Below are 25,034 nucleotides of genomic sequence, written 5' to 3'. Positions count from 1 at the left end.
ATTTCCATCATTTTGGAGCACGATGGTTCTTCATTGTGCTATACTTTGAAGCACGAATAGTCGGGATGATGATGATGATGTTTTACGGGGAAAGGTAAGGTTGCATGAAATTATTTGTTAGGGTTTCACTACTTTCTGGGCTTCAAAAAGCCCACCACTAACAGAATGTGTACATATCCCACAAGTTTAAAATTTAATATATTTTTCTGAGAAGATTAAACCTTTAAAGTAATATATATATATATATATATATATATATATATATTATGAATTATATAGCGAGTCGATCCTCTGATCAAACTTTTCAAGAATATTGGAGCATGATCGCTGATGGTCGTACGAGTAACATTTTGAGAACAATTCATCTGGGGACTATTACCAAACCTATACAATATGAATTGCTTTGTTCCTTCAGCGCTTATAGACAAGGAGAGATGCAATGATACATCACATTTCTACATTAAAAACTCCAGCGAAGACTAAACCATCCTTTCCATACTCTCCAGCACAGCGAACCCTGACTTCAGTCATCATCTTCATCTTCCAGTACCATCATCCTCATCTTCCTTCTACTTGCACCACCTTGTGTTAATGCACTATCAGTCGCTTCATCCCCTGAATCGTCCAAGTCAATGCCGATTTTCTCATGTTGCAAATCCTCTAAATTTTCCACATTTGATAGTGCACCACTGCCGGTGCTTGTGACTTCAGCTTGTGCTGTGCCATGGGAACTCACTTGATTGAAAGTATCACCATCATCACTTTTAGCAAGTCCCAATCCGGAGGATTGCTTGTTAACATCCCTGAGGAGAAATGTACATTGAGTTAAAAAAGACTAAACAAGAGATGAAAGGAAGGTTATTGAAGCTCTTCTAAGCCTGATCAAAATTATTCTTTTCACAGTTAGTAGTGGGGCAGTGGGCAAAATTAAGGGAACCAAGCACCAATTGTATATAGTAAGGCATATTGTTGTGATCATTTCCTTAATAACCTTTTTGCGCAGATTACAATTAGATGTGACCCTCCTTACTCAGTTCATTTTTGAAAAAAGCCAGACCTAACACTTCCCAGACTTGAGTATACATTTCAGCATAAAATTTAGAGAAAGTTGAATGAAGCTCAATTACCTCCCAGAAGATACAACCGCTTCCTCAACTTCATTTTCTAAAGCATTTCCTCTTGCTGTTCCTTGAATCGAGGTGGCTGGACGGTTCTGATCCTTTAAATTAGAAAGGGATCCCCTAGCTTTCCTGTATCCAAGAGGCAGATTAATAAAAGGACAATGAAAATTAACAACGAGAATTATATACTTAATGGCAAAGGACTCTTACTTGAGAACAGAGCTTAACATTTCATCATCAGACTCATCTTCTGACACTTCTCTTCTAGCTGTTTGTTCTGGTACCTCATTGAATCTGATGTTATCCTTTTTGCCCCTGAAAGTCCAAAGTATTGTCATACTCAGATAGGCGTTTATCCATCTATACATTCTAAGTGCAAAAAGCATTAATGAGACAGAGAAAAGAAAGAAGTTAGAAAGTATTCAGGGGTGGGAGCACATGCACAACCCTCTCCTTCAACAAGAACCACATCACATGCATAGCATTGATGAGTAGCTGTCAGACGAAGCGTTAAATTATGAGCGCTCAAAACTGACAATAGTCCAGTGGAAGATAATTCAAATTGTAAGGTAAATGTCCACAAAAGAGTGGGGATGATTCCTAAAAGATGTAAAACCTTAAAGAATCTCTCATTCATTAATGACAAGAAGCAAAAGTACTATAATAAATAAGAAAAAACAGCTTTGTAATACAAAGTAAAGATTGCCAAGATTAGTAGAGGAAAGAGAGAATAATTGTGGACTCCAATAAGGCAATTGATTTGAATGATAAAATTCCCGTTTTTCTGACCAAAAAGAATAAAGAGTATAGATCCAAATAGAATAAGAGTTTAATAATCCCACTGTGGGCTGGCTGCAATCAATGATTTGAAGGCTAATCTGAGTTGATATAAGGACCAAATTATCATGAGTTTTCCCTTATATTGGAAAATTATACCTTACGTTGCAATAAGAAAAACAGCAACTATACCTTAGTTTTGACATGTGCTGGTGCTGTCCAAGCGCCCCAACAGTGACAAAATAAGCTAGAGCAGTGAAATAAAATTTAGAAGTGGAAAACAAGTTTGGCATCAGGAACAGAACTAACCTATTCATTAACGATAACAATGTTTCATCATCAGAGGCATTAGCGTCGTTTGTGTTGGAATCATTTAGTTCCTGATCCCTCATCCGCCTGTTAGCTCCAGACCTCTTCTTCTGAGGAATATATAAACCAAGCTGCTTCAGTTTATGAGAAACTTGAGGAGCTGTCAGTTTATCATCACCATCCATTGCATTAGCAATCATGTGGCTGCAAGTTTTATGGTCTTTAAACCTGGGTAGATCAAAAAAATAATTATTTTTCTTTAGAACTACAAACTAGTAAATAATGGACTACAACATTGGTTTTCTTTCAACACATGTCAAGTAAATGGGGATCAAGTTAACTCACTGATCATAAAGAGATCTGATTTGAGCTTCCTGTCCTTCGCTTAAGCCACGGACTCTTTTTCTTGTGTGCCTATAAAAACATGAAGTTAAAATTAACCAACACTAAGAAGTGTAGCAACGACACAGCACAGAAAGGATGAAGACCTCTCCGCAAAGTCTCAAACAAAAGAAAGATGGGGCCACCAATCATTTATATACCATCACACTATGTAAGTTCAGTACTGTATTTGAAACCTTAAAGCATAGCAAGAACAAATCGAACTATAATACTCAGATATTAAAATGTTCTTACAAAGGCCGACTTTTTGATTCATGATGACTAATAGCTGTTTCCTTTAATTCATTATCTCCATCAGGTTGACTAGGCTCGGCAGAAACAGATTCCTGCGCATGGCGTAATCTTTTCCTTCGTGCAACTTTGAGTCCAAGATGTTTAAGCTTGTTGGAAATTTGAGTTGACAAAATTTTCCCATCAGGATCAAGTACTTCAGCAATGAGCTGACTACAATTGTGGTTATCCTTGAATCTAAATTGGAAAGGAAATTCAGTAAGGTGGATGACAATTAAGTAGGTGTGCGTAAACTGCTATTAAACTGTAGAAGCACAACTCAATTCTACTAAAACACTCATGTCCTACAAATGTTAAGGCTCAATGAAGAAAAAAGAAGGAAACAAACATAGGTTTTTCAGAATACAAGAGATTGATCAGAGCAACATACTTCTCATAGAGATCCTTAATTTTCATCTCCAGTTCCTCTCCAATAACAAGTCTTTTCTTTTTAAGGGGACCCCTTCCAGTTTCAGTTTTCATAGGCTGGACCCCACTGCAAGAGCCAAGTGCAATACAATGAAAACCAAAGTACAATATTCTTTTAATAATACCATAATATTGCTCATTAGGAATTGTAAGTACGAGGAACGTACTTGTCATGATCTTTTTTCCCATCAATCTCATTATCTGAAGTAGACGCAGCATCTCCTTCCACGTTTCCAAGATTTTCTTCATTGCTGTATAGAAAAAAAAATATAGGAAAAAAAAAGGTAAGCATACCTTTTTTTAGAAACAAAATTTCTTTCTTTGCCTTTTTTTTTCGGCAACAGTGTAAACCACTAAAGTAAGTACGAATAAAAAAATTCAACCCTTAACCACTTTCCAGCAATGCCAGACATTCCAACATATTAACTTGCTTCACGATCTTTATACAGACCAATATTTACAACTTAGTAGAAAACTGGTAGCATGATAACATAATAAAGAAAAAGTGAATATTCTGGTGTTAGAAGCATCTCTTACTTGTCATGTCCAAAATCAAGCACAACATCAGCTTCATCTTCACCAAGTGCATCTGCAAGGCTTCTACCTGTCCACCCCTTGTCTGTTGATCGACCCGTTTCTCCATCCTCTAAAGTATCTCCCCAGTTTCTACTTTCGTTCCTCATTTGGCCAAGCTCATGCAATAGATATTCAGCATTAATGTAATGACACTCTTTGCGAGTCTTCCAGAAGAGAATTTCCACAAAAAGTAAGGGTTGCTGTTTCATTTTTTTTAGCATTTTCCTGACCAAACTTTTCAAGAAACCAACAATGTTTTCATATTCGTTGCAAGCAGATGACTTTTGCTCAGCTAGAATATCATAGAATATAGTCAGGAGTGATAACTGCAAAAAAGAAAAAAGAAAAAAAAATATTGAGATGAGAAAAAACTATAAATGGCTGCGAAAATTTGTCTACAGATGAGTACAAGTTTGACCTGATACAGCATTGGAGAGAGCTCCAGGTCTTCGCTGATCCTTCGCAACATGCATATTATGTAGTGATTTGTTCTGGTCAAGTTACTCTTATAGAACTTAAGCAACCAACACAATTTCTGGATGATGCTGTGGTTTGAAAAAGCAGAAACCAAAGTTGACACCTTAAAATCAACTTCAGCAGTTGCAGGTACTTGCTCATCACCAGAAGAGTCACCTGTACTATAACCAAGATCATCATTCACATCACCAGAATTTTTGTGATCTAACTGTGCCTGACTGCCCGGGAAGTTTTCCGTCTCCAGTAAAGCTTTTTTGCCTTCATCAGGTTGGCCAGGGATGCTGATGTCTTGTTTCCCATCAGAACTTGTATCTAGGCATCTTTTCTCAGTTACATGCATATCTGTTGATTGTTCACCCTTGGAGATGTCAGCCTCTTTCTGAACCATATCATGCTCTCCTGAGAGCTTATTTTCTGTTTCCTTCTCACTCACTTTTCTCCTCTTCCTACCTTTCCTTGACTTTTTAGAAACCTTAACCACAAAACAAATATAGCTCAATAAGGAACCAAGGATACAATAAAAGTTTATACCCATAAATCATGAAAGATTTTCAAATGATGAAAAAAAATTAAAAAAATCAAATGCAGAATATAGTGATATTATGATAAATTACAGATGACAGATATGATAGTTGGATAAAGAGAATTTGGGTGTTCTTATTTCACGCTCCAATCAAGGAAATATGAACAAAACAAATCCCTATTCTATGGTGGTGCCTGTTTTACCTAATGGGAGAAATAATAATTATATCTACCCTCACACTTCAGAAATGAAATTCAAGTATCATAAAAGCAAAAACATTCCCCATCCAAAATATCAATGTGACATACCCTCAATGTTCCTGATGCTTGAAGGTTTTCCATGAGCCGTAAAACTTTATAAACCATCTCTACCAGATCTGCAAGATCACTGATAAGGAACACATAGGTCAGAAATTGAATTAGTTTTAAAATAACTTGTCCATTAGGACAAATCTTAAAATCTCTTAATTGTCTGTATTTTATCATCAGTACGTTAATGTGCAAGTATCGCTTTCATATTGATGATTAGATCTGACTGATCAGTCAACATGATGATCTACATAAAGCTAAATCATCTCCCTTTTTTAAACTGAGATTTCTAAAGTAATGCCGCAACAAGCAACAACCAAGAAAAAAGTAGTGTTTTAGTTGATAAGAAAACAAATCACCTTCTTGGTTGTTTGTGAGTGTCGAACGATTTCAGCAAACTTAAGAGAAAATGGGTCATCCCTTCTTCGGTCTGGTCATAAAATAACTTATACAGAAGAATGCGAGCTGTTTGAGGCTCCTTGGAGTCCTCAGGCAATAACTTAAGCACCAGATCTAGCATGCGGATCTGCAAGCAAGAAAAGTAATTAAGAAGGATATTGCGGGGCATAATTATAGAGCAGTTAAGGGCCGGCATGATTTCATGTGCCAATTAATTCCGTAGAAGCTTTAGAGTGGCAAATAAAAACTTTCAGTCAAATGGACCTCAAACTGTAATTCTTGTCTTTAAAGTTCATTTTATTTCTTCATGATGTACCCAATTTTTCTTTAGTAATTGGTACAAGGTAGTAACAGCAGCTTAAAACACAAAAGTCAATTTAGTACATCAATGACATAAAAAAAAGTTTGCATGCAAAGAGTGTTAAACTATACTTCCCATCTGTTTCGCTTTGTGTTATTTTAAGACATTAACGAAACAAATGTAAGATACTGAAAAACTTGTGAATAAGGTGACACGTAATGTATATTAAACAAATTTAAGTGAACCAGCTGAGCAAAAGTGTTACTGATTTGTGAACTTTAAATATCGAGGCACTCATTTATTAAGCTGAACAAAGAATGTGCTTATTATCAAAGCTAGTGAAAGATGTTCACCATTTCTTTCATAAGAGAACCAGCTGCAGACAGAAACTTGTAGTCATGTGTTTCCTTTAACCCATCAAATGCATAACGCCACTTTGAAATGACTAGTTGGAACATGGACTCGTTCATTGAGGTTGCAATGGGCCCACATATATCACCTCTGAAGAGTGTTCTATCAGCCTCTTTACTGGACAGAACTTCAATTGTATCTGCTTCAGCTCTCAGGCTCAGCTGTTACAGGATAGAAGATCCAGGTGAAAAATTAAACTTCAAGAATTTATGCGTGGAAAGATAATGAACTTAGGAGAATCACAGTAAAATGGAGAGAGTTTAACAGTGGTCATATAGCATATAGAAATAACCTGATAAAATCACTTTAAATATCATATCTCACCTTAGAACTTGAATGCCTGTGATATTGGAAAGAAGTAACAAACTGAGCAACCTGAAAGAAGATAATGACATCACTTTTCTGGATCGAGTGGTGTTCCTTTTCAATGGCCTGACGAATTGACTGCATCAAAACTGATAGACATGTGGATGAATTGGTCAGAATACAATAGCATGAAAATGGATGTAGACTAAGTAACAAAAACATGTAATAGAACCCATATTGCAGAAATACATACCATTGTAACCCCCTGATAAAAACTGGTTCACAAAGTCATGAAGCAATTCCAAAATCTTATCCTCAGTTGAAGGTAATATACCATGATCCCAAGCAATTGTTTTTATTGGACCACGATGATTTTGTGGTTTCTGCATTGTATTACAAGACGCAGAAGGTCTTCCCTTGACAACTTCCTTAGAACCATCCTGCCAAGGAATAGCTGGCATTAGAGAAGGATAAAATAAAACGCTCACTTAACATCAGCCCTTAGTGAAACTACCTACCATGGTAAGCCGAATAAATGTCCCACCAAAATTGGGATGACGACTAACTTTTAGTCTTTTTTTGTCTTTCTCTTCCTCCATAATAGACTTGAGACTATTTACAGAATCTATGGTATCTTCTTCCACCTAGTAATACAGATCATAACGAGAATATCAGAAAACAGCATAAATAATAAGTTGGAAATGTAACAAAAGAAAAGGAAAATGGTAGTCTGCTCTTGTTGCACTCTTGTCATTAACAAAGATAAAAAGAAAACTTGATTCTTGTGGCTCTATGTCACACATCAGACCATCTTAACAAAGAAAATTAATCACATCATCTTTAAATACACATTTTCTACTAGCTTCAAAGAAATATACTAACAGGAAAGATGTCAGAAAGAGATGAAAGGACACCAACCTTAGCACCTTTTCCTTTTGAATATGCATTTGCAATCAACTCTGGCTCTTGCCCCATAAATGTATAATGGAAAATTTCCAATAGAAGCAAGTTGTCATGAGAGAGATAACTACGATGATCACCAATATGCTGTGTTATGACCAAAACCAAGTCCATCACATTTTCACGAAACAAAAGTTCCAGAAAGCTATCTCTGCGTGACAGAAATTGACTTGCAGTTCCCCCAGACTTCTGGTGCAATGAAATATCTTGAATGGCTAAAATGTTTCGGAACAAAGTCAGTACCAGCTGCACCAATTTCCAGTCGTCCTCTGTGAACACATCACTGTCCAGCATAGTATTAGCCACCTTTCCCAGTTAACCAATGATGCCTAACAAGAATACATGTAATTTTTCCTCACCTTTCCAGATTTTCTAGTGGACTTTCCAAAAGTGATACTATAACCGCGACAATGTCACTAGACGTAATTGAAGACTTCAACTCCCAAAGATATTCTGTTTGCTGTAAAACGTCATTTGATGTAGGCTCAACCGGCATAGTAAGAAACACCAGAACCTTCACTGCAAACTCAAAACAGCCACAAATTAACCAATGCCAATCAGAAGTAAACTCTTCACGGATACGAAATAAAACACATTACAAAAACTTGCCTGCATTCAAAACCAAGCTACGATCCTCCTGGCAGTGCTCAATAATAGGTATCAAATCCTTAGATAAAATATTCCACTTGCAAACTTCCTTGAAAACATCCCGATTCTGCGGATCGTCGCGCCGCAAGAACCTCAGCAAATCTTTCAAATTATCTGTCGAAAATAATAGAATTCGAAACTTCAGTAAACACTCAACCCAATCCATTTCCTTCTCAAATTGAGCCAAAAATGCAAAATAAGCCGAAACACTACTAATCAATCACAGGAATTTCAAACCTAACCGTAGCAGTAACCACAATTTCTGAAAACTACGGATTACCGGAAAATTGAAGAAGAACACTTTCATTTCCTGATGCGATTTTGATGATCGGAGAGAAATCGGAGAGTTATAGGAGAGATCGGAGACGTACCTAAGCAGTATTTGTGCTTCCGGTAGCCGATCCGGTTACCGTCGTCGTCGTCTAGGGCGATTCCGAGGCCGTTGCAGATGACCGATAAGCCTTGCAAATCCATATCTGGTTTGGAAATTCGGGATTTGTGGTTGGAGTGAGAGCGAGATGAGGGATTTGGCAGAGGCGATTAGATCTGAGAGAGAGAGAGAGAGAGAGGGTTTTGGTGTTTAGGGCTGTGTGTGGTGGCGCCAATATCGATATGAATTTCCCGCGCTTGTTGCGTGGTTTTGGAGAGAGGGATCTGCTACTGCTGCAGTAGCTAAAGCATTTTACATTTTCCCCAATTTTTTTGCATATAATATTGTTTCTCAGAAGAAATTTGAAGATTTGAGAAAATGAAATTTTCATGGCAAAAGAAATGTGTGCTATAAGTCTATAACAAGCAACTTGACACAAATTTAGTCAAGTCTAAAGTGTAGACCAAAATTAATATTTGACTAAAAAAATTGAAGTTTTGTAGTAAATATTGCACTCGTTTCATAAAGTTATTCTAATTATTAGCACTTGTAACTATTTATATTTACTACTTACGATTAGTTTCAAGGTTAACACATAATGACATAAGTTAGCTGATAACTAAAACATTTTTTTGACACCACATATTCAAACTATCATAACAGTTCATCGATTATATGATCACGACCTAAGCAGTTCAAAGAAAAAAAGTGCCAAGACATTGCTTAAGTGCTTATGACCCCAACAAAGATGGTTGGTTTATGGGCACCCATTGATATCTCATTTCTATTGCAAGATAAATACTAAATAATAATACTTACTAAATAATATAATAGTATGTGAATCATCTCAATTTGTTAGGATTTGTATTGGTGATATTTTGGATGTGACTATTAATACAATGGGTTACTAAAAAAACGAACCTACGTGTCCTCTAAAAGTTACCACGTCAGTTAACAGTTGATTCAATTTCTCCCTTTCGAAAATTTCACACAGACCAGAAATTAGGGTTAAACCAAAAAAATTGCAAATTTTACAACTTGCCAAGTAGCGCAGACAGCTACTCGCCCCCCACGGGGCCCCAAAGATCTCCAGTAATAAACAAGAACAATTTCGATACTACCAAAGCCCCCCTTAAAACCTCCGCCAATTTTTCTCGGCGACTTCTACAACACCACCACCCCTCGCCTTTTAACTCTCCACTCATTTCCACACCTCCATACTTCTCATCTCTCCGAAACCGAACACAAAATGGCTCAGGTGGTAGCTATGCGGGCGACGATTCAGAGCTCGATCCTCGGGTCCGGATCCGCCCAGGGTCGGAGCTCCGATAAGCTCAAGCCGCCGCGTTTTTCTTCCAGAGTTCTTGTAAATCACGAGAAGAAAAGCTGCAGCCGGAAGTTTCGGAGGATGAGGTCCGAGATCGCCGCCCAGCAGCCGTTACAGGCCGAGGTGGTCCCGGTGTCGCCGGAGGATTCGCCCAAGGTAAAGTCCGCCATTGATTCAATTCTAACTGTTTTTACTTCTATTTTTGAATTCAAGAGTTTTGTTGATTTTTCGGTTTGGTTTGTTTGTTACGGCGTTATAATCGAGGTGAGTTGATAGTGGATAGGGCTGGTTTAGCTAGATTATAAGTTTGTTATACTGTCGAATGCGAATGTGATTTAGGATATTTTGTGTTACTCTAGTCAGCTATTCAATCCTCAGTTTAGTTTTTACTTGATGGAATTGATTTCGGTCGGTTTGTTATTATGGCGTTAAAACCGAGGAAATGTGATTTGATAGTGGATAAGCCGGTTGCTAGATTCTAAGTTTGTTATTCGAGTTGAATGCAAATGTTGCGATTTAGGAATGTATAGCTTACTGGATTTTGTGTTGCTCTGGTTAGATAGAGGAGCAATTCCAGCAGTTACAGACGATTCAGCAGTATGGTGATACTTCAGTGGGGGTGTGGTCAAAGCCTACGGTGAGGCGGAAGACCAAGATTGTGTGCACAATTGGTCCTTCCACCAACACTCGCGAGATGATCTGGAAGTTGGCTGAGGCGGGGATGAATGTTGCACGGATGAATATGTCGCACGGAGATCATGCGTCGCATCAGAAGGTTATCGACTTAGTTAAGGAGTATAATGAGCAACATAAAGACAATGTCATTGCAATCATGCTTGATACCAAGGTAAACTTGCGCTTATGATTTTGGTATTAGTTTATACTTTACATATGAAGTGTTACCTTTTGGAATTATTCCGGTCATTTTATTGAGAAAATGTGTTATTATGTATCAGGGCCCTGAGGTTAGGAGTGGTGACCTGCCACAGCCAATTAATTTGGCTCCTGGGCAGGAATTTACTTTTACAATTCAGAGAGGGGTTGGAACAGCAGACTGTGTGAGTGTGAACTATGATGATTTTGTTAACGATGTAGAAGTGGGCGACATGCTTCTGGTTGATGGTATGTGAAAATCTTAGTTTTCTGTTAAACATTTAAGTTCGTGGTTGGTTACATGCATTCTGGTTCTGATTCATGACTTGTTCTTTAGGTGGTATGATGTCATTTTTGGTGAAGTCCAAGACAGCAGACTCAGTGAAATGTGAAGTTGTTGATGGAGGGGAACTTAAGTCTCGGCGGCATTTAAATGTGCGAGGGAAAAGTGCAACATTGGCTTCCATCACTGGTTCGGTTCCTAACTGGTTGATTATGTTCATTATATTTCTAAAATATGTTTATTTCCCTTTATTTATTAAGATTTTGCAAGTTCAGGAGTTATTTATTTTGCTAACAGACTTCATTTGTCTAAACCAATTTGTTGCAGAGAAAGATTGGGAAGATATCAAATTTGGAGTGGACAATCAAGTTGACTTCTATGCAGTTTCGTTTGTTAAAGATGCTCAAGTTGTTCACGAATTGAAGAATTATCTGCAAAGTAAATATTTCAATATACTATCATACATTCAAAAACATGTGCATGCCTTAGTCTATACTTAATTCTGACATAAAATTGTATGTTTCATTGCACGTTGCAGGCTGTAACGCGGATATACATGTTATTGTAAAAATTGAAAGTGCAGACTCAATCCCAAACTTGCATTCGATTATCACAGCATCTGATGGGGTATAAACTTCCTGCACAAAAACTATTTCAAGCTCTTCTCCTGATCCTGATTATCTGTTTATTAAGAACCAAAATTTAAACTTGGATGAATAAATTTTCAACCTTGTCTCTTATAGAATTTAATTTAAGCAAAACTATAAGTATGGTTAGCAAGTTAACCTATAAATCCTGGTTATAGACACTTTACTTACCTGATTAATCTAATATATACTCTTCGTACGTTAGGCCATGGTTGCAAGAGGAGATCTTGGTGCAGAACTCCCTGTTGAAGAGGTCCCACTTCTGCAGGTAGTTAACAACAAACATATGACAGACAAATATGGTTGATAATAGCAATAAGTTGATGTAGGATGTTGCATCCTTAACTCCACTTTCTATGCAGGAAGAGATAATCAGGCTATGCCGTAGCATGGGGAAGGCTGTTATTGTTGCAACAAATATGCTCGAGAGCATGATCGTTCACCCAACCCCAACCAGAGCTGAGGTATCAGACATTGCCATTGCTGTCCGAGAGGGTGCTGATGCAGTTATGCTTTCAGGAGAAACTGCTAATGGAAAGTAAGTTGTCGTGGCTTGTGGAATTATGCTCAAGGGAAAAGCTTTGGATCATAGTGTAATGTTTAATGTTTAGAGTGTGGGATATTCAATACAGTGGGTTCATATCCCTGCAGGTATCCACTGAAAGCCGTGAAAGTTATGCACACTGTTGCTCTGCGAACAGAAGTAACTGTTGTACCTGGCCAAATGCCAACCAATCTTGGGAAAGCTTTTAAGGTTAGGGAACATATAAGTCTTCATTCAGTTTTTTATCTGCAGTGTTCTCCATGTGAACTTCTTCTTTTTTTCTTTTCTTTTTCAATATCTTTTGCCCCCATATGATCGCTATACAGAAAACTGACTAGACTTCCCTTCATTTATGTAGAATCATATGAGCGAAATGTTTGCTTACCATGCAACCATGATGTCCAATACTCTTGGAACCTCACTAGTCGTGTTCACTAGAACTGGTTTCATGGCTATTCTATTGAGCCATTATCGTCCTTCAGGGACAATATTTGCTTTTACAAATGAGTAAGTTTTATGTTATTCGTCACAAAGGCATTGTCTGTGATATTGTTATATAAGCTACAGTAATTAGGAATATGAATGTAATATTTGACTGATTGCAATACCTGTGCTTTGATGACCATGCAGTAAGAGGATACAACAGAGACTGGCTCTGTATCAAGGTGTATGTCCCATATACATGGAGTTCGCAGAAGATGCTGAAAAGAGCTTCACTAATGCGTTGACCGTGCTGCAGGTAAAGTTTATATGGAGCATAAATTAGATTTGCGTTTGCCATAAACTATAACTTGTATGTGAAAATAACTTAGTACAACCTTTTGGGGTTTATCAAGTAGGCATGTTCATATTAGGGTCATTCTTCGCTGACACTTCTAGTTAAGTTTTGAATTAACTTAGCAATGTCAACCGTTTGATTAATCCACACCACATCATTCATTTTCTCTCTATTTTATATACAGAAGCAAGGAATGGTAAAGGCAGGAGAAGAGGTTGCACTCGTTCAGAGTGGCAGACAGCCCATTTGGCGGCTCCAGTCCACTCACAATATCCAAGTGCGCAAAGTCTAGATTCAACTGAGATAAGGATATGCCTGCCTAACTTTGTTATCAGCCCGTGTGCACCACGATGACTTTGTATGATTCTAGCATTTCCATTGGAATCCACGGAAGATGTTCTTGTGCTTTGGCAGTTTTCCTATGTGCTATATCTATGTATTCCTACTGCTTTTACGTTTAGTTTGTTGTGAAATTGTTGTAGCAGAACAATGAGTAGCACTCTTAACTTCTACTTTATTGCCTATTTGCTTAATTGGTTTGTTTGAGCAACCCAATCTTAAAAGTAGTTGAAATCCCTTGTCTCAAAATTTTCATTCTTATTGACATACAATTTCATCCTCCATTACGTAAATGTAGTTTCCTCACTCTTCATTCTGAATATCAGAACATCAAGCAGAAGTCTACACTGCAGCACTCATGTACCCAATTTTGGTATATATCGACACACATTACATATATAGAGAATTCTGCATTCTAGCTAGCTAGTCTCCAGTTTCTTGTCAGCTTATGCAGATGAACAACTACATGCATGATGAATTACATTTTCACTATTATGTACTTTGAACTTAACCCTCAAACGTTTTAGGCCAATTATATGGTCTGAAATTGCACACTCATTCATGCTTTTCTCTATGATTACCTGATTCAGATTATTCAATTCTACTATCAAATACTTCATCAGTGCTAAAATTCATTCTGTTATTCTATAAAAAAAACTAAATCAGCAAAGACTAACTGATTGCCCTCTTAGATGTTTTGGAAGACAATCCCTTACATTAACCAACGATACATTTAGGTAATTAATATAGAAAAGAAATTAAGCACGAGAAACCTATAATATCACAAGCTACATATCTCCAAGAGGATCACACTACTTGTCTTTCTCAAACAGCAAGAGGATCATTATAGGAAACCAGACAATCAGTTCCAAACCGATTCATCTTGACACCAAAGCTCTTCATCATCCTCATCTGAGTCTGAAGAAGAAGAGCCATATTTCCAAAGACAACAATCGTCATCATCCTCCTCCTCGTCACCGTCGGAGTTCTCGTTCAGATCAAGACTCTCTACAGACGGACTCTCTAAAGAAGGCTCAGCAGCCTCGTGGTGAGGAGGGGCGCCATTATTTGGTTCCACCGCCTTGGTGCTACTTGGTCCATCCGTGCACTTGGGGGAGGGAACTTGAAGCTCATCTTTTGTTTGGACCAACTGAGGCCCTTCGGCTTTCGGACCCCTGGTTGTGGAAGCCATGCCTATTCCGGAGTTAGGGTTTTCTTTTTCTTCTGCGAAAATCCCCACGAGTTGGCTATCTTCTTCTTTGATCAAAGGAAAATAGGTGTAAGAAATGAAAGCAAAGAGAAATGTGAAATTGTTGTAACTGTATTTGATAGGGCCTCTTTGTATAGAGGATTACAAAGAATCGTTTCAGTATAGATAGGGAAAAACATAATCATATTATAACCTGTAAACCTATTAGGAATATAGATTCATTATTTTAGTAGCATTTGGCTAATAAACATTCTTTTAATTTTTCTAAACGTTCTTTTTAAAGGTGGGACCTGTGACCCGCACAGACCCATTAGTAGCGGTACCTCGATTCCGCTTAGCCCGCTTGTTTTTCTTTTGGGCCTATAAGAGCATCTTCAACAATGGTTGTCATATCCAAACTTATACCCATATTTTGAGTTACCCAAACCCATTATTATTTAAACTCATATTTCATCTCCAACCATTATATCAAAACCCATACTCATACCCAAATTTTTTTCATTCAAATTATTTAATTTTCGGCCTATTTTTTCTGGACTTGACGATTTGAATGATCATTCAATCTGGGCCGAGTGTTTTTGGACTGTTGGAGGGTCAGAAGCGAGCTCACGTGGTTCAGCCACAGGTGTGCATCTTTCGCTCACGCATGAATGGCGCGTCTCGCGCTCCCGCGCGCTCCTCTCCTGCCCGTTTTTCTGTCTTTAGCGCGTGTTCTCCACAGAAAAAACTCGCCGCGCGTAGCTCCTGCTGCTGCCCAGTCTTTCACGTGCACCTACTGCCTTCTGCTGCCATCTGGGTCCCGCGTCTGCAGTTTTGGGTTTCCTCCTTGCAACTCGACCCATTTTAGGTCGTCTGTGTAGTAGGAACCCATAATTGGGTATGAGTTTTAATTGTTGGAGATGAATTTTTATGGGTTTTGAGTATGGGTTTAGGTATGACAACCATTGTTGGAGATGCCCTAAGCTTTCAGCAGCATTTTCTTTAAAAGTGGGACCCACAGCTTGGACATTTACGCGAGTAACCGCCTAGAGGTGACCCAAAGTGTTTTCTTTTGAAAAGAGTTGTTTTGTTAATTAATTTTCAAGTAATCTTAGAGAACATCTTTAGTCAGTATATAAGGGTGTCTTCATATACATACATAATTAAAATAAAATAAAAATATAGAAACATAATGGTTAAACATATGAATTATTATGAACAGTTAAGATTACGTCGTGTAAATACACATAATACGTACAAGAATTTGTAGTACGTACAAGAATTTATAGTTTTTGATTGTTTACAACTTACACGTCGAAGAACAAAAACTCAAAAGCTCATATTTGCTTAATTAATTGCTCAATATGTGCTCGATTGTTTCTTTGTTTACAACTTCAGGCCGCCTCATGACCCTCCTCTCCTTCACCATCTTCACTGGCATCAGAAGTTTCTGGTGAGAGAAGTGGATTGATTGGTTTCCAAAAATCTTGTTCTGAAGTTTGATTCTTTATCATCTGTGTATCGAAAAACAATCGAGTCTTTATCATCTGGGTTTGCCTTGGATTGACTAGAGATATGAGTATTGTTATTATTTATTTATTTTCCGTTTAATTTCATGCTTTATTAGTTTGAACTCAGAACATTTGATTCCGTGAAGAGTTCGGAATCGCGCTTCCAACTTGGAATCGCACGATTCCTTTGCGCTCCCAAATCAACTTGAAATATGATCCCAAGTGGCATATTATTTTATAGACCCAATTGGAATTCTTCTATTTTTGTTAGACTTGCAAAGAGGAAGTGTTTTTGGACCTGGTTTTAATCTTCAGTTCACACCATTATGAGCAATTGCTTTGTTCAGCTTTGAATTGGTATAGTTTATGATAAAAACTCTAAGTTGGGATGTATACAGGGTGCTAGATAGTATAAATTATAAAACTTTTGTGACACTGAGTATTTGCTATAGAAACCAAACCCCCATGTTACAGTAATTTCTGTCAAATTCATTGCATACTGTTGATACTCGATCATCTCTTTCCTTCTGTGTTTTATTTGTCTCTGAAATCTAAATTGCTCGAAGATGGGAGATGATGACGAGAGCTGTTCGAGATCACTTCCGATGGGGAAGACTGCAGCAGAGAGGGGCTTGCCCGAGTGTTATTTGAACCCAACTTCACACCATGCCAGCTTAACTCCAGAAGTTGCCAATGTACCCACCATTGATTTTGGTAAGCTCAAGAAGGGTTCTGATGAAGAAGAACGAGCCACTGTAATCCAAGAAATTAGAACGGCATGTCGTCAACTTGGATTCTTTCAAGTAAGCTAGGCTAATTTATTAATGCTATCTTTGCTACTTGTGTATCTTAATGCTGTACTAATTAACATGCATTAATAACTTACTTCAGATTATCAACCATGGAATTCCGCAATCGGTGCTTGATGGGGCGCTGGTTGTGGCTTCGGAGTTTTTCGAGTTGCCTGATTCAGAGAAGGCAAAGTTCATGTCTAAAGATGTTCACAAAGCAGTGAGGTATGAAACAAGCTTCAAACCCTGGAGGGTCTTCCTCAAACATTATGCTCACCCCTTGGAAAATTGGATCGATTCTTGGCCAAACAATCCACCCAGCTACAGGTATACTTGCACAAAATATACAAGGGATATCTATCATGCGCTAGCCAGTTGCCACATGCATTTCTTATGTATTTTCTAATATGTATGTGATCATGTTTTGCAGGGAAACCATGGGAGAGTACTGCAGAGAAGTAATGGAACTGAGCTTGGAAGTAACAAGTGCCATCACTGAGAGCCTAGGGATAGGTCCCACTTACTTAAACAAGAAAATGGAAAACGGAATGCAAGTGATTGCAGTCAATGGGTACCCACCGTGCCCCAGGCCAGAAATGACACTAGGGGCGCCGCCTCATTCGGACCACAGCTGCTTCACCATCATGCTTCAGAGCTCCGCTGGACTGGAAATCATGGACATTGGGGACGGAAAATGGAAACTAATTCCGGAACTTGAGACTGCTCTTCAAGTCCATGTGGGTGACCATTTTGAGGTACTAAGCAATGGGTTGTACAAGAGTGTTGTGCACAGGGCGACACTGAACAGTGAAAGGACCAGAATCTCAGTTGCTAGCTTCCACAGTTTGGGAATTGATGAGAAGATGAAGACTGCTGAGGAGCTTGTGAGTGAAGAACAGCCTGCCAAGTACAGAGAAAGTAGCTTCAGAGATTTTCTGAACTTTCTCTCAGGTAATGATATAGCAGAAGGAAACACCTTTCTCGACTCACTCAAACTAGCATAAATAAAGAAAATTCTACTATTTATATACAAATTTAGCTCTTTTGTTGTAAGGTAATGTTAGGAGTTTGATTCTAGATCTTAGGTAGCTAGCTAGGAGTTTGATTTAGGGCACAAGTATTGACGTGTAAGCCTCACGAGCAGCTTCGGGAGTGTCCTATTTCATTTTCGGTTACAAGGGAGGCCAACACAGAAGAGAGATCCAAACTCCAGCATTCATATGCAGGGGTGTGAATACTCGGTACTAGAGCCACAAGACCAAGGGAAGAACATGTTACTGTTTTGCGGGAGGCCTCTTCTCACACCTCGGCTACTCATCAAGGAGATGGGGCCTCAATATCAGTTCATATTGGAACATGCAATTGACAAGTACAGTTGGAAAAAGATTGTGGCAGCTACACAGGAGGAAGAGAAGTAGAAAAAAGAGGAGCAAAAGAAGTCTTTGAGAATCTTTGCAAGACAATGAAGGGGGACATTTTGGGTGACAAGGTTGAGAAGGTGGTTGTATCCGATAAAAGTTTGGATTGCCCTTGTGGCTTGGTGAGTGGTGAATATGGAGAGGAGTTGAAGGATCATGCAGGCAAGAAGACCATAGAGATCAACCCTGATAATGATATCATGGATAGTTGAGGGAGATTGCTGAAACTGACAAAAACGACGAGTCCACCAAGGAACTTGTGCTGCTTCTGTTTGAGACAGCTCTGTTGACATATGGTTTCAGCATTGATGAGCCAAAAAAAATTTACTTCCGAGAATTCACAGGATGTTGATTGTTGAAGCTGGCATGGGCATAATGGCGTATAAAGATGGCGACACTGCTTCGGAGGATGATGAGAGGGAGTACTGGAAGAGGTCGATCGACTAAGCCTCAAAGCCTTTTGCATTCCATAATCACAGTATCTGAAACAATCTGCAACAAAGGCTGGCTATGTATGGACTATGGAGGCTGGTATATGTCTCGTATACAAAGGCTGGTCTATGTCTAATAGACAAAGAACTTCATGATTTGGTTGTTTTCCTATGTGCTATATTTTTGATTTGATATATGTAATTAGCACCACAATTAGTGAACGCTATATATTTTCTTTATTGGTTTTGAGCTACCAAATCTAATAATTAACGTTGTCAAATCCTGGAAATGTTAGACTTTGCTTATTGCTTATTTGATAATGACAGTCACACCAGAAGCTCATTGACATTTTAGAATGATTATGATGTTGATGATTATCTTATATAACACATAATTAACATTGACACATCAAAGTAGATTGGAAAGACAAGAGTGTCTAATTTGTTTATTCATCTTCATTATTTAGGAATTGAAAGTCATACACTATTGATAATGGAGGAACTATAACCACTTTGATCATCATAATACTTTGACCACAACATCACGCCACCATACTTCGACGACTTCTTGATCACCGGAAGTATTTCAGAAGTCAGCACAGTAGCCGGAATGAACCCACTTCCAGCTGCAGCTGGAGCCGCCGGCAACCCCAGAAAGATCTTCCTTGCTTGTATAGACGTAGTCCATTTATTCCACGAGCTTAGTATATTGTCAGTGTTACCTGAGCTATACTGGCATGGAGGATTGTTGTAGAACTGAACCCAAACATAGTCGAAAAGCCCTGTACTAATCGCACTGCCTACGAACGCATCAGGAAATGGACACTGAGGAGCTGCAGCTAAGTACACAGCCCTTGTTGGTTTGCTATACTCCTTCAGATAACGTGCAAGGTCATCCCAATATGGATTTGCTCCTTGCTCTATGTCGAAATCTATCCCATCCAAAACAGCGTGGCCGAAGGGACGAGTAGTAGTAGACTTGTCTCTGCCTTTTCCTTTTCCGCCTAGGAAACTGCTCCATAGGTAGTTGGCTACATCTTTTGCGTCAGAAGCAGATGATAAAGAGTAGTTTCCGATGCCACCTCCGAGGGAGAGAAACACCTTGACTCCTAGGCTCTGGCAGAATGTGACTTCAGGGCCGACAGAGGCGCAACCATTGGAGGCTGGGTTGCAGTGCCCGGCTAGGTTGATTTGTGGGGTTTGGCCGCTGCCGAAGACGTTGAGGAAGGCTATGTTCACGTACTCGTATTTTCCGGTGGCGCAGGTTTGTTTTAGGGTACCTTCGTTCCCGTTTTGCCCCCAGTAGATGGCTATGCCACCGGCGTGAGAGGGCTTGATTAGGACCAGAAATGAGATTAGGACAAGGAGTGAGAGAAGAAGAGGAGACCTTGCCATTCTTGCCATTTTTGATGAGGTTGATGATAGCAGTTGCTCCTTTTTTATAGGGGTTTGGAGTTGCTCACAGGCTTCAAAATTTGACCAGATGATGTGGCTTAAGGTCAACCACTATAGGTTGCTATTATGTAGTGGCAAATATGCTGTTTCTCGTTGGACTGTCGGAGGTTGGCAGCACAACAGCTATACTGATACCCTCAAGGCCTCAACAGATGAAACGGTTTGCTTTCAGATGGGGTTGACCTAAAGACAAGAGTAATGCTATTCCACTGTGTCCATATACATGATTGTATCGTCATCCAGAGATGAAAGCATTGGGTGGAACTGGAGGCTCTCAAAATCTCCAGAACATTTTCACATTTGAGCTACCCTAGAGATGAGCTTATTATTATGCACTAGACCAACTACAGTATGCTTATCGTTATGCAAATCCTCTATCTTAGCAGCAATATAGAAATCACCAGCATCTTTAAGAACTCATTCAGTGATACGAATCATACGATATTCAGGGGAAAAAAAAAACAAAATTTGATCAGCCATAAGTAAACTAAGACACGTTATGCAGTCTGAAAACTCTCATATACATTATACAATACGTTGAACTAGCAAGGACACTCTGAGTTAACCTTATTACAAACGCACACACATTCAGGTATTCATGTCCTGGCAGTCTGAAATCTAAGAATAATGAATTGCTAGACTTGAACTCTGTACATTATAAAACAAAAATTTTCCCATTAACAAGCAGGAAAAAAGAGCAAGTCGCATTTTCTGCTTAATTTAACTGCTCAGAAGTGTATGATGCATGGACTGAACAAATGAACTACCAGCTGAGAGATACCACACTTGCATGTTAGTATCACACTAAAGTACAACTCAATTCGTATCATTTACAGCAAATTGATAACACTATTAGAGTTGACAGAGTAAAATCACATTTTTCATGTTTTTCAGTTTTTTTATCAGACAGTTGAAATGGTTATGATGAGCCAACTTCGGTTAAACTTCCTAATAGCTTCCAGATATTATTTAGCATATACCTGGGAAAGCTCCATGCCATTGCATCTAGGGAAAGGCTACAGCTCCACTTACTAGTCATCCTGAAACAATGATTTAGAAACAGAACCGCTTCCATAGTCACGGTAATCTTCATCATCCATGTGGATTCGTTTATTTTCTGTCATTGGAGTTTCTAACACTCTCTCACAACAGGAATCTGTACGGTTCTTCCTCTTAGCTGGCTTTGGAAGAGAATTTGATTTTGGCTTGAACGCCTTTGGCTGTTTTGGGGCCCAAACTCGCTGCAAATCAGCTACCCGACTTGTAAAAGAAGCAAATCTCCTAGCCCTCTCTCTACTCTCTTGAGCTTTCATCAACTTGCGAGCATGCTCTTCTTGTTTAACTACTTGAGCACTTGGTCTTCCATTGTAATGTTTCTGTGGATCAGGGGATTCATCTTCTGCTGATACCAATTTTTTGACTCTACTATTTTCACCCACCTCATCTTTCCCTGGTTTTTCTTTGTATGAATGACTGCTATCCTCGCTGTTGAATAAAATATTAGGGAGTTCTTCCTCATCATCAAACAGTAACAGATCCATTTTTGTGTAGATTTTATGAACCACGTCTTCAAGAGTCTGACAGTACCTGAAAATTTGGGAATTGATTCATCAGTCTACCTGCCTAATCCTACTTCTTCAAACATAAAAGCAGTGTTTTCTCATAAATTTGGGCAGTCTTTTTTGGGGTCTGGAAAACAAAGGAATGAACTATTGCAACATACAGAACACAATTGCAAAAGTTGTATGTATACATAGTGTCAGAAAAACAAGGTTGCAAATCTAGATTAATAAGGAAAGTCACTTAAGTCGTATGAAATTATGCAAAGGAGGTATTTAGCTTTTCTGTTCTCTGTCAACCCTGCCTTCAACAGCCTGATGAGGAGTCATCAATTTTGTATGTAAAATAAGAAGATAATATAATATTTTTGACTGTCAATATGTCCCCCTTCTTCTTATTATCCCCAAAGGCCTTTTGGGAGGGCATACAAATCAATCACATAATTGTTTCAACACTACATGTTTCATCGAAGTACTGATAAAAGTATCATTCACAGGCGAAACATAAACATATATTGGAGTTTCATGGTAAATAACTGAGTTCTACCATTTCAGTGTTCATTAATACTAATTTCATTAGAAAATAATAGTTATGGGTAATTAGATTTATACATGTGACTCATTTACCTGCTTTTTATCATCTTTCCAGCATAATTTTCTAGGGTCCAGTCACCAAAGAAGCCTCCCTCCAGATGACACCGAGCACGAATGGTCTCCAAAAGCGTGCAAATATGTTTCACAAACTTCTGTTTCACAGCATCTTTGATACTTGCTCCAACTTCTGATTGTAAAATCTCCATCCGGAAAAGTATCTGTAATTCATATCTTTGTGCTAGTGAAGGAAAAGTGTAACAGTAACAAAGGGCCAAGTTTACATAGCATTAATGTAGAATTGATTATGCATAGTATAAAAGAAAATAAAACGATCAACTGATAAATGAAAGGATACTCTCGAACTATTATTTCTGAAGTAAAGCCTTCACATCCAGGATCAGATGCTTGAGAAGATGGATCATAGCTTTTGTGCCTTGCAACCATATCCTTGGGATCTCTGAGTAAAAGTTTTAACAGTTCAGCAGTAACCAAATCATCAAGATTGTCAGATTTTACAGGAGTTTGATCTTCTGAAGGCGATGTTGTGCTATGCTTTTGAGTCAAGAAATATATTGATTGACTCACAAGCCGCTGTGCAAATGCCCCCAAGTCTACTGCTTCAGATTCTAGCCCTTGTTGGATCTTATCAAAGAAATTACTGAAAAAATCTTCTGAGGTTCGTAATCTATGTTCCTGAGCAGCTTCATCCTGTACTCCAAAAGCCACAGAGAAAGAAATTTCTCCAGCTGAACCAGACGATGACATTGGCTGTTCGCTCTCTTGGTGCAACAAATCCAACCTATTGCTCATCTCCTTTTGGTTTTCCTGGTGCACCTTAGACTCCTTCGTTATAGGATACTTCAGTTTTTTAATCTGTTTCATCCAGCATTTCAGAAATTTCAACCTTTTTGAGCTGCTACGTTGCCTGGCAAAGTAAATCTCTTCCAAATGTAAGTCTGAAAATTTGAATGCTGCCTTACAGAAAGAACTCCAGGTGAGATCTTCGAGTGAATGTGAACTTCTTTTGCTACTTTTCTTCTTTCCATCAATCTCAGCAGCATGCTTATCAGATGGTGAAGGCCCAGTTTGTGACCCACACAAGTCATCCAAATCAGCATCAGGTTTGCACATCTCACTGTTCATCTTTGGATGAGATTGACCCTTAACAACTGCACCGATCCCATGCCCTTTTTCGTGAGGATGAAATCCTTCCTCCATAACAAACAGAAGAGCTGATGAAACTGTAAAAGGCTTAAGGATTCCAGTATGTGATACACCACTATCATTAGAAATAGACACTAAAGCCCAGCAACCCTCCCTGTATATAAAACTCAAGAGAATCTGCCACACAGGCACCAATTTCCTCGGTACAAACTCATCCAATTCCACTGATAGCATTTCAAGAACCTTATCAACAAACAAACCACCAGAAACTTCTCTTCCATCTTTTCCTGAAACTTCATAGACAAGAATCGGATCCGACAATTCCCCCTTAAATTTCGCAAACTCACTATCCTTCTGCAAAGCCTTAACCTGAATCTTCAACACTCCATTGCCAACACTTCCCCAGAACAGCCTCTTCACCTCATGACCTCTTGTCTGTGAGTTCATGCCTTCCACCAAAAACAAACCATCATCACCTCTACTCCTACGCAACATTTTCAAATCAACCAACTCAAGATCACAAAACTTGCACTCCAAAGGCATCCCCTTTACATCCAAAATCTCAAGATTCAAATGTGCTCTAACCTTCCTATATCGATCACTACACCCGAAAATCCTAGATGACACCCCAATCTCTGGATAAATCAAACCAAACGGAACAAGAGCCGAACCAAGCACAATCGAATCAGATGAGCAAAACCCCCACCCTAAACTCCTAACCCCCCTCTCAAAAACACCACATTTCAATCCAACCTCATCCTCACCACAATCGAATCCATACTTAACATCAACCCAACTCAATTGAATATCTCTACACACAAATGCCTCATCCACATTCTCGAAAACCCCTCGAAACCTCTCACAAAACACATTCAAATCCCCCAAACTCTCACAATTCAAGAACTCATTCACAAATTGACACGCCGGTGAAAACACAACAGCCAAATTAGACCTCAAACCACCACAATTCGAAAACGTACCGGTCTCCGCCGCGGCGGCGTCGCAGATCACCGGCTCCCAAGCGTAATCATGCACCAGCTGCCGCATCGCCGCCGCAACAGACGCTCCCCGCGGCGAATCGGACCCGGTCAACTTCCGGTCAAACGAGAGAGACGCCAGGGTTTGAGACAGGGATCGGTAAGTGTCTTCCGGCGAGTTGAAAGAGATCGTCAGAGACGAAGACGGGAGCTTGGAGGCGGAGAGGAGAGGAGAGAGAGACGAGAAGAAGGGCCTGGCGGCGAAGAGAGAGGAAGAGAGAGAAGGGAAGGAGATTAGGGTTTTGATTGAGGAGAGGAGAGAGGTGAGGTATTGGGTCGGGTCTTGGAGATGGAGGAGTGGGTTTAGGTCGATTAGAAGGACGATGCGGTGGGTTTGGGTGTAGGAGGAGATTGGGTCGCCGGAATTTGAGCCGGAAGCCATCGCCATCTGAGACAAATGGAACTGAGCAGAGGCAACTATGGGGTTGAAGAAGAAAGGGGGAATTGGAGCAAAACGGCGTCGTGTGGGTTTTGTTTTTTGGTGGGAAATGAAAATGGGGAATGAGG

General features: G+C 39.1%; 4 protein-coding genes and 1 pseudogene across 5 annotated transcripts; 2 read left to right on the top strand and 3 right to left on the bottom strand.

Moving 5' to 3' along the window:
- Positions 1-523: 523 nt before the first annotated feature.
- LOC101301736 lies at positions 524-8,691 on the bottom strand (annotated as a pseudogene). Its single transcript, XR_185374.1, has 20 exons — positions 8,589-8,691; positions 8,179-8,331; positions 7,929-8,088; positions 7,528-7,852; positions 7,128-7,253; positions 6,863-7,049; positions 6,609-6,758; positions 6,246-6,430; positions 5,552-5,718; positions 5,193-5,271; positions 4,303-4,833; positions 3,846-4,210; positions 3,476-3,559; positions 3,271-3,375; positions 2,828-3,077; positions 2,553-2,617; positions 2,208-2,435; positions 1,332-1,436; positions 1,128-1,250; positions 524-803 (listed from the first exon to the last, which is right to left on the bottom strand). The product of XR_185374.1 is annotated as a protein timeless homolog (transcript).
- Positions 8,692-9,836: 1,145 nt separating this feature from the next.
- Positions 9,837-13,662, top strand: LOC101300962 (plastidial pyruvate kinase 2-like). The gene is made up of 12 exons (XM_004307981.1): positions 9,837-10,070; positions 10,483-10,761; positions 10,871-11,036; positions 11,125-11,259; positions 11,398-11,508; positions 11,609-11,697; positions 11,923-11,985; positions 12,080-12,255; positions 12,369-12,471; positions 12,620-12,768; positions 12,892-13,000; positions 13,224-13,662. The coding sequence occupies exons 1-12, from the start codon at positions 9,837-9,839 to the stop codon at positions 13,329-13,331; spliced, it is 1,722 nt and encodes a 573-aa protein (XP_004308029.1). The 3' UTR covers positions 13,332-13,662.
- A 2,299-nt stretch (positions 13,663-15,961) lies between these two features.
- LOC101300675 (2'-deoxymugineic-acid 2'-dioxygenase-like) lies at positions 15,962-18,957 on the top strand. The gene is made up of 4 exons (XM_004307980.1): positions 15,962-16,020; positions 16,645-16,881; positions 16,970-17,196; positions 17,300-18,957. The coding sequence occupies exons 2-4, from the start codon at positions 16,645-16,647 to the stop codon at positions 17,871-17,873; spliced, it is 1,038 nt and encodes a 345-aa protein (XP_004308028.1). The 5' UTR covers positions 15,962-16,020; the 3' UTR covers positions 17,874-18,957.
- A 221-nt stretch (positions 18,958-19,178) lies between these two features.
- On the bottom strand, positions 19,179-20,125 carry LOC101300398 (acidic endochitinase-like). The gene has a single exon (XM_004307979.1). The coding sequence runs from the start codon at positions 20,120-20,122 to the stop codon at positions 19,196-19,198; it is 927 nt and encodes a 308-aa protein (XP_004308027.1). The 5' UTR covers positions 20,123-20,125; the 3' UTR covers positions 19,179-19,195.
- A 788-nt stretch (positions 20,126-20,913) lies between these two features.
- On the bottom strand, positions 20,914-24,915 carry LOC101301447. The gene is made up of 3 exons (XM_004309120.1): positions 22,682-24,915; positions 22,360-22,557; positions 20,914-21,760 (listed from the first exon to the last, which is right to left on the bottom strand). The coding sequence occupies exons 1-3, from the start codon at positions 24,913-24,915 to the stop codon at positions 21,205-21,207; spliced, it is 2,988 nt and encodes a 995-aa protein (XP_004309168.1). The 3' UTR covers positions 20,914-21,204.
- Between the last annotated feature and the right edge of the window lie 119 nt (positions 24,916-25,034).

This window comes from Fragaria vesca, linkage group LG7, assembly GCF_000184155.1.
Source record: "Fragaria vesca subsp. vesca linkage group LG7, FraVesHawaii_1.0, whole genome shotgun sequence".
Taxonomy (NCBI): domain Eukaryota; kingdom Viridiplantae; phylum Streptophyta; class Magnoliopsida; order Rosales; family Rosaceae; genus Fragaria; species Fragaria vesca.
This window is presented reverse-complemented; position numbering and strand designations above follow the sequence as displayed.

What these genes read in the sequence shown, in the direction of transcription:
- LOC101300962 (XM_004307981.1), top strand. Translation starts at nt 9,837, where the DNA reads ATGGCTCAGGTGGTAGCTATGCGGGCGACGATTCAGAGCTCGATCCTC. An exon ending in CAATCATGCTTGATACCAAG is followed by an intron (nt 10,762 to 10,870) that starts GTAAACTTGCGC and finishes ATTATGTATCAG; the next exon opens with GGCCCTGAGGTTAGGAGTGG. An exon ending in ATATTTGCTTTTACAAATGA is followed by an intron (nt 12,769 to 12,891) that starts GTAAGTTTTATG and finishes ATGACCATGCAG; the next exon opens with TAAGAGGATACAACAGAGAC.
- LOC101300675 (XM_004307980.1), top strand. Translation starts at nt 16,645, where the DNA reads ATGGGAGATGATGACGAGAGCTGTTCGAGATCACTTCCGATGGGGAAG. An exon ending in GTCAACTTGGATTCTTTCAA is followed by an intron (nt 16,882 to 16,969) that starts GTAAGCTAGGCT and finishes AACTTACTTCAG; the next exon opens with ATTATCAACCATGGAATTCC. An exon ending in AACAATCCACCCAGCTACAG is followed by an intron (nt 17,197 to 17,299) that starts GTATACTTGCAC and finishes CATGTTTTGCAG; the next exon opens with GGAAACCATGGGAGAGTACT.
- LOC101300398 (XM_004307979.1), bottom strand. Translation starts at nt 20,122, where the DNA reads ATGGCAAGAATGGCAAGGTCTCCTCTTCTTCTCTCACTCCTTGTCCTA.
- LOC101301447 (XM_004309120.1), bottom strand. Translation starts at nt 24,915, where the DNA reads ATGGCGATGGCTTCCGGCTCAAATTCCGGCGACCCAATCTCCTCCTAC. An exon ending in TCAGAAATAATAGTTCGAGA is followed by an intron (nt 22,558 to 22,681) that starts GTATCCTTTCAT and finishes ACTAGCACAAAG; the next exon opens with ATATGAATTACAGATACTTT. An exon ending in GGAAAGATGATAAAAAGCAG is followed by an intron (nt 21,761 to 22,359) that starts GTAAATGAGTCA and finishes CCAAATTTTCAG; the next exon opens with GTACTGTCAGACTCTTGAAG.